The following is a 16,534-nucleotide window of genomic DNA, read 5'->3' on the forward strand; positions in this document are numbered from 1 at the left end:
TTATTTTTTGTTATTTTAGTTTGGATGTTAATGATGTATCTAACATGTGTTCGGCTAATGCTAATGCAGCATCAGCAGTTGGTAGAAAAGATTTAGTACAGGTTTCGTATATTAATTCCTACTCTAGGCGATTTCATAATTTACTAATTTTACTTTAACCAGTTGTTTAAACAGGCATTATGTAAGAGATATATCTGTCTATTGCAGGTCTTTCTTCGGGCCTTAAATGTTATATGAATTATTAATTAGGCATTTATTAACATGACAAGACCAGAATCAACTCTCGATACCATCGGACGGCTCCAATCTTAAGTAGATTAGAATGTTCGGCCATTGAACTGTCATGGGTTTGTTTACGTGCACGATAACATGAACAGGGGACCCTGGTTTTTCATCCCATCCATAAAAACTAGATAATGTCCTTACCAGGCCTTCCTTCTAACACCACTGCCACGGGGGGATCAACTCAAGAAAGTCCTGATTAGTGAGCTAGTGCCATACTCACTGAGCCATTGCTGCTCCCCTGCTCCTTTTCATCTGGATAAATGAGTTAGAAAAGCAATTTAGTGTACCAGTAATATATTTTATAAATTGTTTCATCTTTATTTATTTTTAGTTATGGTCTTTAGCAGCAGCCATGCATGTTAAAACAAATAATAGTCACAGCAGGGAAATGTTTCTAGAATCACCATGGGCGTTATGTTCTTTAGGACGGCCACTTCTGGAAAGCTTGTAAGTATTTCATATAATAGTACAACTCAAAATATTTAATACCATATCATTAAAAAAACTTACCAGTCACAATATTTTTCACCTCCGCATAGTTGTGAATTTCGATCTGCTAAGTATATTAAGTGGCATGGTTAGTGGGCCCAGCAGTTTGGCGTGTTGCCAATCATTTAGGGGTGGAGGCCCAACATGTCTTGCACTGTTCAATCTTTTAGTGAAAAAATTCTAAATAGGGAAATTTGATTGATTAGACTACAAACTCCCTTGTGACTGTTTTGTTATACTGTACTTCACATATTTTGTAAATAAAATAGAATGAGAAATCATGTTAACCACCTGAAAATAAACAGATACCGGATAATTTGGTTTGATTTATAGATAGAATATACTTGGGCCACCATATTTCCACAAGATAGATTTTACTAAACTGGAGATGGTGAAATTCCACTGTAAATATATATGTTATTCTATTTGCAGATTAGATCATTATTGTAAGATACAAGATATACAGACTGTAGCTATGTTATGTTGTATGTTCTGGACTCGTGAAACAATAGCCAAACCAAAAAGATCCATTTCTAAAACTTCTATGGATTATTCTCCAGCTAATGTAGGTCCTTTCATATTTTTTATCTAGCATATTGAAAAAACATGCATGTTTAAATCCTTCCATCATATATCTCAACCCTAATGAAAATATTTTCATTTCTGGAATGTTATATGATTATTTTATCCTCTGATAAACTTTCCGTGAGATGATTGTCCTTATATGAATGGGTGGATAATTTTCGGACAATATTGTGTATATTGTGTTCATATATAACAGTCATTGCTTCTTCCTGCAGTCAAGATATACTGTTTCGCACAGCTCTAATAAATTTCTTGATGATTTGGTTACTTATAACTAGGACAATATTTATTCAAGAATAATTTGCTCTTTTACATTAAATACTTATACAACAAGCATCTAATTAAGTAAATAACTAGTCTAGGCTTCTGCACAAAAGTTTTCAGATATATTATTATTAGATAAAATTAAAGAATCCCCGCCAAACAGAACCAGCAACAGACTTGTAGATTTAAAAGATCTTTATATCAATCCAACGTTTCAGGTGCAATACCCTTTTTCAAGAATGATTTTTTATCTATTCTACTGCTCCGCCCCGCCGGCATCATTTTTTGATCCAGATCCTACGCAGATGTACCAGCCTGTCCAGCTTTTCTACTTATTTAAGGGAGTGTTGCCGTACCCCTCCTCGTTTTCCAATATATTATTATTCTTAATATGATCTTAAAATTATATTGGTTTAACATATTCTATCGGTAGGTCAAACCTGTGGACAATGTCCTTCAGTATACATAAATATTCTACTGTTCTATATCTCTAAATTACTCATATAAAACTGATTAAATACACATATAAACCACACCGTGTAATATACTTCTTTATACAAAAAGGTTCACTATTAGACAACCTTAAAAAAGTGTGCGTTTCTCCGACAATTGCCTTTTGAAAAAGATGCATGGTAGGTAGAATGATTTATTTGAGGGATCTAATATATTTTGATCACTGCAAACTAGTGCTCCTACGGTTAGGACTTTTTGTTATTCGAATAGCCGTAGCTATTAACCGGTTAGTAACCGTTTAACCGTATGGTATCAATTTTAAACATAAAACAGAGCTTGTCAGGAGGTGTGAGTCATTACTCGTGCGTGCTATACTCGCCTAAAAGGCATTACCTGTGCAAAAATTTCAGGAATTTTTTCATAGACATGTACAATTCTTTAATGAAAATTTAAACTATCTAAGGTCGTAGTTATTTGTTTACCTGGTTAACTTGGTTCATTTGAAACATTTTTTAATTCAATATATATCTACGATAATATACAATCAATACTCTGTTTCCCTTCGTACGTGACATTTGGCAATAATAATTATGATTACACAATGTTACTAAGAATAGAATAAAGTAAATTGGAAGGCGTCTATTGATTGGACAATAAAGAAATAATTCCTCGCTTGCAAGTAGAATTTTTATGATTGCTTAATTTAACTAAGAACCAAAGTAGAATTCTTGCGAGAAATTACGAGATATGAAATGTGTTGAATGTCGTAACGAATCTAGTATAATGTCATTTTCTAGCCTTTATGATTATATTTTGAATGGTGGTTACGTTTTTAAGTAAATAGTAAACAAGGTAGAATATAGTTAGAAATGCCGAGAAGTATTTAGATTGGATTAACAATAGCTAAAGTCATAACCAGGTCCGTTGACTTTGCCGTATGACTACGGCGAGTGCTATTAATAGTAATAATTTTTTAGCAGTCGACATCGTAGGACGACTGTTACATTCTAAGATTTTCAAACACCAAATGACAACGGGCAAGTTTTGTTATAATGAGGAATAATGGGGGAAATCTCCGAATAACCGTACCGTTGAATTCGAACCGTTTAACCGTCCAGTTATAACTGTTTACGGCTATCCGACTATCCTTAGGAGCACTACTGCAAACTACCATAAAACCCAATATCTTCAGGATACATTTTAGATCAGTCAAGCAGTAATAAGAGTTCAGTTAAAAGTTAAATATTTCAAGGGCTAAAAAAAGACAGTTACCTTTCTTTGTATTTTGATAATTTTTCAAAAATTTGTGTTATATGCCCCATGATGATAAAATGATTGGATGGCCTTGCCTGACAACCATACAATATTTTGGGCATGATCTAATAAGGATGCGCACAAATAGTGAAAGTGAAATATCTTGTCTAGGGGATAATGACATTTGTTGTTACTTTCTGTTTTATTTTGGCATTAAAGGAACTGTCCTAGATTTTAAGAGGTATCAATAGTCCAGGCAAGAAAGCATTAGTGCAGGCACTTGCTGCAATAGAAATGCCGACCACCGTTTAAGGTCGGTCTAGACCTATATTATCACCAAAAAAAAGGTCCCAGTCCGAAATTCGTGCCCAAATGAGTCAAATTGGCCAAAATCCAAAATGGCTGCCGGTTTTAGCTAGTAAATTCCAATTTCCACCCAATTATCATAATATGATGGAGTTCGGTATCAAAATATACTTTTTCAAGGTACCTGAATCCATTGCCATACACACTTTTGTGATAAGTTTTACTGCTGAGTCAATATTGGGGGTTATTCAAGATGGCTGTTAGTTTTGGTGCTTAGAGGTATGTCGATTGGGGCCACTCCCAGGTCTTTGCGGAAGTTGATCATGCCTATTGAAGTATGTGGCGAATTTAATTCACAAAATGATTCAAATGTTGAGACACAGATGGATACAGTATCGCCTGTTTGTCAGATATGCAATGAACCATTTGATAATGATCAGCCCACCGTTTTTCCGAAAAATTTCGACAGTCATCTTAAATACTCAAGGAAATGCCCACTCAAAATGAAAACATTGTGCCCCTTTTTTCTGCTGCCCTTCCCTTGTTCATACCAAATCCAGAGATACTAAAAACCAGTTGCACTCAATGTACATACAGAATATGTCCGTTTTTCATGATGATCTAACGGCCCCACACAAGCCCAATCAGACCCTGATTTCCACAGATGACTTCCAGAATAGATTTCACAGCCGGATTAGTAATTCCATAATATTCAGAATCAATTAATTTGTCTTAGTTTTATTTATTTATAGAGAGAGAGAAAGAAATGGGGTCTGACCTCCACTCGACACAAACTAGGTCATTTTGGGAATAACATGGTTCAATTTTATTTCAATAATTCGCTTGCGCGTAGGGGTCATAAGCAGGGGGAACCAGAGGACCCGGAGAAAACCCACGAGGTTAGACAGGCGACCCTATTCCTTGTTACGTACAACCGGGGAATCAAAACCATGGCAGTTGATTCAATGACAAACCTTATGATACAGCGCGCACATGCTAACCATTTGGCCATCCAACCCCCCTTATTTATATATCCACATGAATTTAGTTCTTGATTGCAGCTAATTATGTTCATGTTCAGATCTTTAGGACATAATCATAATCCCTTAACCCTGTTTTCCAACATGGTTTTCTCTTGTCAGTGGTGCAGGACGGAGGGCCTGACAAGGACAACTGTCTAGTTGTTCAGATGAGACGAAAAACCAAGGTTCTGTTGGCAGTTGGAATTCGATATAAGAGTAGGCCATAGTGTCGCTGCCCAGGCAAAATTTCCCTCATAGCACACTGTATGGCGTATGCCCATCTTCATTAGCCCATTTCATTTCCTTAACCAAGTGTTAATGTATTTTATGTCATGGGTCACATAACCGACAAATCCATTCTACCACAGAACTCAAATTTTCCTGATCCTGCCCCCCCCTCCTCACCCTCCCAAGTGCCCTAACTTTGGTCTGCCTACCCTCATTCGGAGGCCCTAGCACACCCTCGGCTCATTGTCGAACTTAGTCATCATGACTTTATACCAAGTTTTATTCTGTCCTTCAGACTGGGACTTTTTTTGGTGATAATATACATCTAGACCGGCCATAAACCGTGGTCAGCATTTCTATTGCAGCAACTGTCCAGAATGGTGCGGAATTGAGTTCAAATGCCTGGACTACCATTGATACAAGTGCGTATACTATAAGTATGCACAAAGGGTCTCTGAAAAAAAAATTTGGCTTATTGTTTATGTGTAGTGAATAAACCGATAAATATGACTTCATTATGTCAACTACTGACAGTTTGGCAACTATTAAGAAATAAAAATTATTTGCATATCTTAAAATTATTGACACAGCACTTCAGCCAATTACTTCATATTAGCAAGATAGCTTTTTAGTGATATTCCCATTTTAAAATATGCACTAGCATAAAAGTTTCAAAGTGTTTCTCACATATAATCCACCTGTTTTATTTGCTAAATATATTTGTGACGGCTCCTTTAATGAAGAAATATTTCTTGTTCTTGTTTTTTTACTTATTCATTTTAATTAATTTTATTCTTTCTTTATTCTCTTTTTATAAACATTTTCTCTTTGATCAGGAGAGTCTTTTGGCAGTGATTATTAAATTTCAAAAATCAATCTTTTTGTCTTCTGAAAAATATTTAGATCTTTATTTTGCATGTCAATGTAAATTTATGGAATATGATTATTATATATCAATAAAATCGTCTATAGATTGATATGATATTTGAAAATTTAAATCATGCATGATAAAATGATTGTCATGTTTTTACTACGCTTAGACTGATGTGGGCATTAACTACATGTATCTAGGATCTAGTGCCGATAGTGGATGGAATATTTTACGTAAGTCTCCACACACACTTTTCATCTTCTTGTCTTAACTCTTTGTTTCATTATTTTTTGTGGTGGCCGCTTGGTAGACATATTATAGTAATAACTTTGGAACATTTCTAAAATGACATGTGTATTATATGCTTTTGAAGTTGAAATATCAGATGTTTTGAAAAGATTATTTCCAAATAAAATGGCTTTTGAAGTGTTTTACAAAAGTTCCAGTATTATTATTATAATATGCCTATTAAACTTTTGTTATATTTTTAATTATGTTGTTATTATGGCTGGGGCTAACTCGTATTTTAATTTTCAGACATATTTTGAAGGTTTGTATAAAATAGGAACTGTAGATGCAAGAGTTAACAGCTTAATACATATTAATTACTCCCTAGTTATTTCCTTTTTTTTGTCCCCCGCCTTTCGAAGAAAGCAAGGGACTCTTAAAATGGGCTCATTCATCTGTCCGTCCGTCTGTCTGTCCGTCACACTTTTTGGCACACAATAACGCTCCTTCTAATTGAGCTAGAATGTTCAAACTTGGTGTAAATGTTTATTAGGTCAATGCCTTGATGGAGTTCAAAGATGAGCATTTTTCTTCTTAGGGTAAGCAGAGATAAGCAATTTGATTGGTTGATGCTTTTAGACACGATAACTTTAGTTCTAATTAAGTGAGAAATGAAATGAAATGAAATGGAGTTTAACGTCCTACTGTTCTGCTTCTAAGCTGGGCTAATGAAGACGGGCATACGCCATACAGTGTGCTATGAGGGATAATTAAGTGAGAGTGATGAAACTTGGTGTATAGTTTCATTACATCAATACCTTGACAAAGTTCGATAATGAGCATTTTCTGCTCAGGGTAAGCAGAGGGATAAGCAATTTGATTGGCTGAGTCTTTGGAACACAATAACTCTCATTATAATTGAGCTAGAATGTTCACAATTGGCGTGGGTGTTATTAGGTCAATAACTCTCCTTCTAAATGAGCTAGAACATTCAAACTTGGTGTAGGTGTTTATTACGTCAATGCCTTGATGGAGTTTCAAGATGAGCATTTTTGCTTGGGGTAAGCAGAGATAAGCAATTTGATTGGTTGATGCTTTTTGGGACTGGATAACTTTAGTTTGGGGGGTCACGGTGGCTAAGTGGGTAAGACACTAGCCTGGAGGTCGGGTGTTCGATCCCTGCATTGGCCGAGAAAGTTCACCCAGATTTTCCGGCGTGGTTCCCCCTTGTCAGTGTTGCAGGAAGGAGGGCCTGACAAGGACAGCTGTCTAGTCATTCGGATGAAATGGAAAACCGAGGTCCTGTGTACACATTGGCGTGCGCTTAAAAGATCCCTTGACAGTTGGAATTCGATATAAGAGTAGGCTGTAGTGCCGCTGTCCGGGCAAAATTTCCCTCATAGCACACTGTATGGCGTATGCCCGTCTTCATTAGCCCAGTTTGGAGCAAAACAGTAGGACGTTAAACTCCATTTCATTTCATTTCTAATTAAGTGAGAGTGACGAAATTTGTTGTATAGTTTTATTACATCAATACCTTGACTAGGTTCGATAATGGGCATTTTCTGCTCATGGTAAGCAGAGCGATAAGCAATTTGATTGGTCGAGACTTTGGAACACAATAACTCTCATTATAATTGAGCTAGAATGTTCACACTTGGTGTAGGCATTCATTAGGTGAATGCCTTGATGGAGTTCGATGATAAACATAGTCTTGTCTGCTTACTGTAAACAGAGCTAAGCAATCTGAATGGCTGATGGTTTGGGACACGATAACTTTGGTTAGGCTATAAGTAAGTGAGAGTGATGAAACTCTGAGTATAGATTGATTATATCATTACCTTGACTAAGTTTGATGATGAGAATTTTCTGCTTAGGCTAAGGAGCGATAAGCAATTTGATTGGTCAAGACTTTGGAATGTAACAACTCTGCCTTTAATTGAGGTAGAATGTTTAAACTTGATGTAGATATTCATTAGGTGAATGTCTTGACTGTGTTCAATAATTAACATTTTGAGCTACAGCTAAGCTAAGCTAAGCAATTTTATTGATCGATGCTTTGGCACAAGATAACTTTGATTCTGTCTGATAGAGAGTGATGAAACTTAGTGTATAGTTGATAATCAGTTTGATTGCTTGATACTTTTGAAAAAAAAAAATATGCGATTAATTAATATGTGTCATCTATTTATTTTGGGATTTCAGCGGGGGACATCAGCCTCACTATTGGCTTGTTTCTTTAGATTCTTCTTTGGTGATTGGTTTCAAGATCCTGTCTTTAATTTACTGTTTTTTAGTTTTAGCTCCATTCAAATTTATATCATAAATTTATTCACCATATTGCCAAAAATTGGTTGTCTACTCTCTTACATTCTATTTTAAACACTTCTGCACAGCTCTTTCTGATTGTTTATTGATTCATTCAATGCAAATATTTATTTAAAATCTGAAGAAACTCTTCAGCAGAATAGTGTCAGAATTGTCACCATTTTATGATTCAGTAGGGTTGCAATTTATTAATTTATGTTAGATGTGTGTCTTTGTAATTTATGTTACATGTCTGTTTTTGTAATGTATGAGCATGTGTTACTGTTGTTTTTAATTATTTAGTTGTAAGTTGAATACTATAAACAAGAAAATAATGCGTTACATGTGACTCGTCACCAGTCATATGAATTCCAATACCTGTTTTCATACCGTCACTCCAACCAACTTTTATGTGAATGCTCTAATAACTACAGTTCTGATCAGGTAGTGTCCGTGTGGTCAAAATTGTAAAGTTTCCTATTGCAAATTTTAAAGTTATCACATCATTTAATTTCAAACTTATGTTGTAGTTATGAAAACTTGTGAACCTAATCAAATTCCAAAATATGCTGATGGATATTATCGGTAATATTTTGACTTAAAGCTTGTGAATGTGATGCAGAACAAAGCTCTCAATGGAATTTTTTAAAAACTTATTTTAAAAATTTAATGAATTGCTCAAGCAAAGTAATAAGCAATTTGATTAGTCGATACTTTGGATCTCGATAACTTTGATTCTATTTGAGTGAGAGTGGTGAATCTTTGTGTATATAATGGTTTCATTACATCAATATCTCCTTCTAATTGAGCTAAAATGTTCTAACTTGGTGTAGGTGTCTATAAGGTGAATGCCTTGACAGCGTTTGACCATGCACATTTTCCACAAAGTTTAAGTAGAGGTAAGCAATTTTATTTTTTGAGACTTTGGAACACAGTAACTTTGGTTCTACTCTGGGTATAGATTCATTATATCAATACCAATACCTTGACTAAGTTCGATGATGAGAATTTTCCGCTTAGGCTAAGTAGCAATAAGCAATTTGCTGGTCAAGTCTGGAACATAACACCTCTGCTTTTGATTGAGGTAGAATGGTTAAACTTTGTGTAAATGTTTATTAGGTGAATGTCTTGACTAAGTTCAATGATCAACATTTTCCGCTAAAGCTAAGCAGTGCTAAGCAATTTCATTGGTTGATGCTTTGGGACAAGATAACTTTGATTCTAACTTATGGAGAGTGATGAAACTTGAATATAGAGTTTCACTACCAGGTATTTCAAAACCTTGACTGACTTTGATAGTGAACATTTTATGCTTAGACTAAGTATAGATAATCAGTTTGATTGCTTTATACTTTTCAAAAAGATAAATGTGCAATTAATTAATATATGTCATCTATTTATTTTGGGATTGCAGCAGGGAACATCAGCCTCACTATTGGCTTGTTTCTTAAAATAATGCACTGTAAATCAGTATACCGGTATTGTAACCCAAACAAGAAAATGAGCAGTCGCGATTAATTAGATGGCAAGCTAATAAGGGTCATAAATAGCATACATGTATTTATGTTGACACCCTAAAGGACACATTAATGTCATAATGCGTTAATTTCTTGTCTTAAAGATACATTATTCAAGAGCTAAATTCGCCTATTGCAATTCTTTTTTATAGGCCTTAAATGTTATATAAATTATTAGACATATATTAACATGACAAGACCATAATCAACTCTCGATGCCATCGAATGCTCAAGATTTTAACTAAATTAAAACTGATTATACTAGTAGCATGGTTACAATAATTCACACATCTTGTCAAAACTACAAACAGTGATAACTTGACCCAGAATAAAGTAATTTGAATGAAATTTTAAATATATTCATCTTGCATTATCTATTTTTGAACTATTATAGCAATAACGGCCAACGTACATAATGTATCTTTAAAGTATTGTGCTGTGCTGTGTTAACATTGAGATCAATGTCCAAATAGGACTAGGTCAATGTGAACATAGCTTTAGTGGCAGAGATATTGTTACTTTAAGTTGTTACTTTGATATAAAATTAACCTAATTCTTAACCCTTAAGACTAATGTTGACCTTGAATTTAATTGAACACTGTATGAGGAAAGGCCAATAAAAGAATCAAATTTGATTATGCGTGTTTGTAATAAATAGATGGAAAAAATGATAGTGAACCAAGTTTGTTCTGATGAAGATGCTGGGGTTTTTTTTGGGAGCAGGAGGTGGGGGGGATTCTCAAAAATTTCAATACATATTAGAGCTCAAGTATATTTCGGGTACAGTGCAATATTTAGGAAACGTGAGAACCTCTTCCAGTAGCTGGTACATGTATCTTATTAGTTCTGCTATGTAGCTTTAATTAATGTTTAAGTTTGAGATTCAAACAAAATTTGCAAGTTAGATAATGTTATGGCCGACCTGTTACCAAATACAAATCGATTATAATGCAGATGGTCTCAGAGGCAGGAAATTAGCAGCATAAAATCAATAGAAACCAATATAAGATAGAAATGACCATAACTTCTGTTATGATTGATCAGTTTAGGGGGTCAGTAAGGATACTTTTGATATAATGGGTATTGTGTGTTTTCCTTTTAACAGATATTTGTAAATAGTAACTCAGTAGTTTTTGTAATTTGTTTCAAAGAAATCAACATAGACCTGATAGATTAATTAAATGGATGACTGGAAAGAAATTTTAGATTCTTTTAATACAGTAACTGTTATTGATTAATACTTGATTCATTGATTACTTTATTTGCATAACCTCTTCAAAATTGTAATGCCATTTATGCAGTCAAAACTGAGATACTCGGTGTCATTTCGTAACTGTGAAACAAGAATTTCAAGGAAGTGGATCCATGAATTTTTGTTTAGTAAGGACCTCTTGGACTCAACCGGAAAAGGGACATTTGCCCTTCTCTTTGACAGATCTTTACTAAATATTTTGTTTTCTCATTTAGTTACATTTATTTTTAATGTGTAGATCCTTGTGTATGTCGTAGTGTTATGATAACTTGACAGTTATAATAATCTATTTAAAATCATACAGATTTAAATATATTGTTGGTCTACAGTCTACACTATACATACTATCTTGTGTAAATTAAAACAACGTGAAAGACAAATGAAATAAATAAAACTATAGTCTAATTTTAATTAGTCAACAATGTGGGTGATGTTAAATGCAACTATTCAACATGCATATCCTAAAGAATGTAGTTAAGATTTTATATGACAATCCAGCTAAATATAGGTTCATTAATATTTATATAAAACAAATATATAACAGCATGCAATAAACTAATAAATATTCACCACAGAAATTACACATAGCTAGTGTGCATGTATGGCATGAATTGACCTAAAACATTCTTTTTTTTTCCATTTCTGATAAGTGAAAATCTTAGGAAACTGCTGCTTTCTATATCAGTTCTGTTACATTTGCCTTCTTTATTATTGTTTTGCTTTTTTCCTGTTATTATGCATTAACAGTGAGAACTTTTATTAAGGGATTAACATATTTATGGTAGAAGCTGGTTAACTCTTGCTGTAGAAATCCACGGAACACGGCACTAGATACCTAATAACTTAATTACTAGGGTATACGGGTAATAACATATATGTAGATGTCATTTAAAATAAAAATATTCTTACTTTTCTTTCACAGTATAACCCTTATCATACTGTTAGTTCTGTATCAAATCTACTAAAAGGAATAAAGACGAGTAAGTTATATAACTATAAAAGAGTGCTTGCTGTAATCCTAACATTCTTTATTTAATTTGTGTAGATTTTCAGTTGTACTCAATAGTAGTTTCTTAGGTAAAAATATACTTTAATGTCCTCCGCCTTTCCAAAAAAGCAGGGGACTATTAAAATGGGTCGTTCTGTCTGTCTGTCACACTTTTTGTAACACAAAAACTCTCCTTCCAAGTTGAGCTAGAATGTTCAAACTTAGTGTAGGTGTTTATCAGGTGAATGCCTGATGGAGTTTGAAAATGAGCATCTTCTGCGATAAGCAATTTAAGTGGTCGAGACTTTGGAACACAATAACTCTCCTTCTAATTGAGGTAGAATGTTCAAACTTGGGGTAGGCGTCTGTTAGGTGAATGCCTTGACAGGGTTCGATCATCCATATTTTTCCACTATGGCTAAGCAGAGATAAGCAATTTGATTGGTTGAGACTTTTTTTCTAATTGGGTGAGAGATGAAACTCTTGAGTATAAATTCATTACATCAATACCTTAACTAAGGAGCGAGAAGCTATTATGCTTAGTGTCTCTTAGACTATGTATATATAATTAGTTTGTTTACTAGATACATTTGAAAAAGATAAATGTGCAATTATTTAATATGTGCGGTTGTACGTGACAACATGTAGGGTCGTCTGTCCAACTAGATCCCAAAATGACCTAGTTTGTGTCAGTGGGCATTAAATCCCATCCCATCTCTCCCTTCTCATGTGTCATCTACTTAATTTGGGATTTGGGTGGGGGACATAAGCCTCACTGTTGGCTTGTATTAACATAGCTTTTTATCCAACTTCATTTGTTATATGTAATATATCTCACAATTAGATTTTGCTTATATCAGATAATTAGTCAAACACTTACATATAACGATATTCAGTATGCAACATGTATGCTCATGATACATGTAGAAGTAAAAAAGAAAGTTTGTTTATACATTCAGTGCTAAATATCAAAACTCTGAAACACATCTTGAATGTTTTGAGATTTATGTTTTCTTTTTAAATTGCACCTAGTTTCCAGTTATAATTACGCTCCACAACATAAGAAAGGTTGATGCTCGGCATATAGAATGTAGTTTGACTGTAATACGGTATATATGTTCTAGGCTCCTGCCTCACATTTAAATCGTATTGACATAATTACCATCATCTTCATTGTAAATCTGAATAATTCAATATAGTGACACTCTATCTGCCTTGTTGTAACAATTAGCCATGGAATCGTTATATTGAAACAATAATCAGGGGAGACACCACACCAACCATGAACCAAGCTATAAAGCATTGAACCAATAACCATGGGATTAACAAGTTTTGTACAGTGGGCTCAAAACAAACAAACAAGCATTGAGTCAGTTAGATATACACCACTTTTGTTAATGCATGATGAATTTTATGAAGTTGGATTCTGCTTTTATAATAAAACATGCATATCAAAATAACTACTAACCAATCTCTGCATGAAAATGAATACAAATAGCCCCCAAAAATATATCAATGCATTGATTTTTTTTCCTTAGAGTGGATTAAACATACATTATGCAAGAGCAAAATCTGATTATTGCAAGTCTTAATTTAGGCGTCAGATGTTATAGAAATTATAAATTAGATCTTTATTTAAACAACAAGCCCAAAATCAACTCTGTAGACCCACGGATGGCTCGGATTTAAATAGGATTTCACTCATTGATAAATTGAAATATGGCGCACCCTGATGAGAATACGTCCGTTAGATCAAGGCTAAATGATAGACTGTACTTAGCGAGGCCGCTGTAGAGCGTTTCCGCATGCCATTGAAAACTTTACTTGATAATCGAGATATGTAGGTGGAGTTAACGCCTGTCAATCAAACGATCGACCAAGGTGATGGCACATTTCACTACCATTTCTAGGCAAATATTACAACGATGATAACTATGTTCAGAATAAAGTAATTTGACTGAAATTTTCAATATATTCTTCTTTCATCATCTACTTTTGAACTGTTATAGCAAGAATGGCCAACTCTCTATAAAAATCTCCCATAATGTATCTTTAAGTTGAACTCATTATTATTGTTTTCTGAAGTGTACATAGATTAGGAAAATTGATTTTTGATTTGTTTTGTAAATTAACAGAAATTATCAGGAATGTTTTTTTTGCTGTGATTATTGATGTACTAATAGATTTTATTTAGATGGTATTTTGAGTTTAGAATGTTAATATTTATGAAAAGAGATAATACACATAATATCTTTTTAAACTGTGTAGTGTATTTTTATACGCTCACATTGAAATGTGCTCGTATATTGCCATTGCCCCCGATGGTCCGGCACACACAATTGGTTGTGGACGCTCTAGAGGCTAAAGTTAATATCCGATTGACTTTAAAGTTATACACAGTGTTTAAGGTCCTGAGACAAAGAAGACTATTGATTTACAACAATTTCCAATTATTACTTCTAGAGTTATGGTGCTTGATCCCTTTGAAAAATCTTGTGGACACTCTAGATGCTAAGGTTAATATCTGATTGACCGTAAATTTATACACAGTGTTTAAGCTCATGAGATGATGAAACCTATTGATTTACAACAATTTCCGATAATTACTTCCAGATTTATGGCCCTTGAAAAATCTTGTGTAACGCTCTAGAAGCTGAAATTAATATCCGATTGACTTAAAATTTATACACAGTGTGAAGGGTCATGAGACGAAGAAGCCTACCTTCTGATTTTCAACAATTTATGATAAATCCTGCCGGAGTTATGGCCTTTGATCAATTGGAAAAATCTTGTGAACACTCTAGAGGATAAAGTTAATATCCGATAAACTTTGAATTTGTAAACAGTGTTTAAGGTCATAAGAGGAAGGATCCTGTACTGTAGATTCTCAACGATTTCCAATAATTACTGCTAAAGTTATGGCCCTTGATCACTTTGAGAAATCTTGTGGATGTTCTAAAGACCAGAGTTATCATCCGATTATTTTATATTTATCGGCGTGTTTACGCCTATATATAATCATTTTGATTGACTTTGGATTGATACACAGAGTTTAAGATCTTGAGATGAACAAGTATATTGATTTTCAATGATTTTTGATAACTTGAGCAGCTAAATCCATGATATTAAATGTTTTGTATACTAAACATTAGCATGGGCCAAAATGATTTTCTGATAATTACTTAATGGGTTGTTACTCTTAATCAGATTTTAGTGTATTATAAATGTTCCATTACCGACAGAAGTAAAAATATGCGACAACTCTTTTTGACTGTCTGGGCAATTTAGCTGCTGTGGGCATATGTTTCGTTGCCTGGCAACCTATCTTTATTAAAACCGAAAGTGATGTAGTTGCTTCGACACGCTCACTGGTCTCTATAATAAGCATATAATAAGTCTACACTTGTCGGGTGTCAAACAAACCATGTGATGTAAACAATTAGCTGTGTGGCGTGAATTGGTCAACAATTGGATTTGTGTTTTAAACGTTAACAAAATTCATATTTATAATATCCAAATAAACAGTCCCTTTGGTCAGAGTCTCATCTAATCAACGACACATAAACAAAATACAGCAGCAGACTTGTGCCAAATCTGTATGCTTGCTATAGAGACTAGTGAGCGTGTTGAACCAACTACATCACTTCCGGTTTTAAACAAATTTAATTTCTCGCTTACAAAAACACTTTTTGCTTGTGTTACAGAGGGGATTACTTATCAATAATTAAAATTTATGGAAACCTTGTTAAAAATCGTTGATCCTCCCCTTTAATTAGAGGATAAGTCATTAATAAAATCAATCATCAGTAGTCATAGTACATCAATCTTGAGATTTTATGTATCACCAGAAGTTAGGTTCAATGATTATTGGTTCTAACTGCAGTAGTTCATTAAATGATCAGAAGTAGGTTGATTAATTAATTAATTCTGTTCAGTTCAGTTTCTTAGGTCCTGTTAAGTAATCAAAAGGGTACATTGAATATAATCATAAGCAGTTAACTGTTTGTATCAAATATTATGTTTTTAAAAAGAATGGTTTCATTAAATGCATCATTCACAAGAAGTTATGTGGTTTTAGACTAGAGTACTGGAAGTCCTCAACAATTAGATTCATTGGCAGAATTTATCAATGATGACTTAAACTATGATATCAACAGATAGGTTTGTCAATTATGACATCAACAGATAGGTTTGTCAATTATTACATCAACAGATAGGTTTATCAGCAGCTAGATTTATTGATTATTACTTCAGCAGTTAGGAATATCAATTATTAGATCAGCAGATAGGTTTATCAAATATTAGTCTGGAAGGTTGACGACTAGATTGATAAATGATGTCACTGTCCACAATAAAATAACTAGTATTTGCAAATCAACATCAGGAAAATGATTCTGATAATGAAGTTCCTTACAAATTTAAAGAATTGCAGTGCATTGGTGTCTATAAATATAACTAAAGCTAAAGCTTAGCAACTTCTCTACG

General features: G+C 33.9%; 1 protein-coding gene across 9 annotated transcripts in view; it reads left to right on the forward strand.

Annotated features, from left to right (window-relative positions):
- LOC126814483 (GATOR complex protein WDR59) overlaps positions 1-16,534 on the forward strand; it is a 70,830-nt gene that overhangs the window by 44,829 nt on the left and 9,467 nt on the right. For 4 of the 9 annotated variants that reach the window (XM_050539632.2, XM_050539635.2, XM_050539639.2 and 1 more), the window contains 4 exons: positions 20-101; positions 617-732; positions 1,207-1,339; positions 5,927-5,990. In XM_050539632.2, coding sequence (XP_050395589.2) covers positions 20-101; positions 617-732; positions 1,207-1,339; positions 5,927-5,990 — 395 coding nt within the window. Of the gene's footprint in view, positions 1-19; positions 102-616; positions 733-1,206; positions 1,340-5,926; positions 5,991-11,983; positions 12,042-16,534 lie in introns of all 9 variants that reach the window. The other 5 variants (XR_007677623.2, XR_007677624.2, XM_050539633.2 and 2 more) reach the window with 3 other exon arrangements.

The sequence above is a fragment of the Patella vulgata genome, chromosome 3 (genome assembly GCF_932274485.2).
Source record: "Patella vulgata chromosome 3, xgPatVulg1.2, whole genome shotgun sequence".
Classification (NCBI taxonomy): Eukaryota; Metazoa; Mollusca; class Gastropoda; family Patellidae; genus Patella; species Patella vulgata.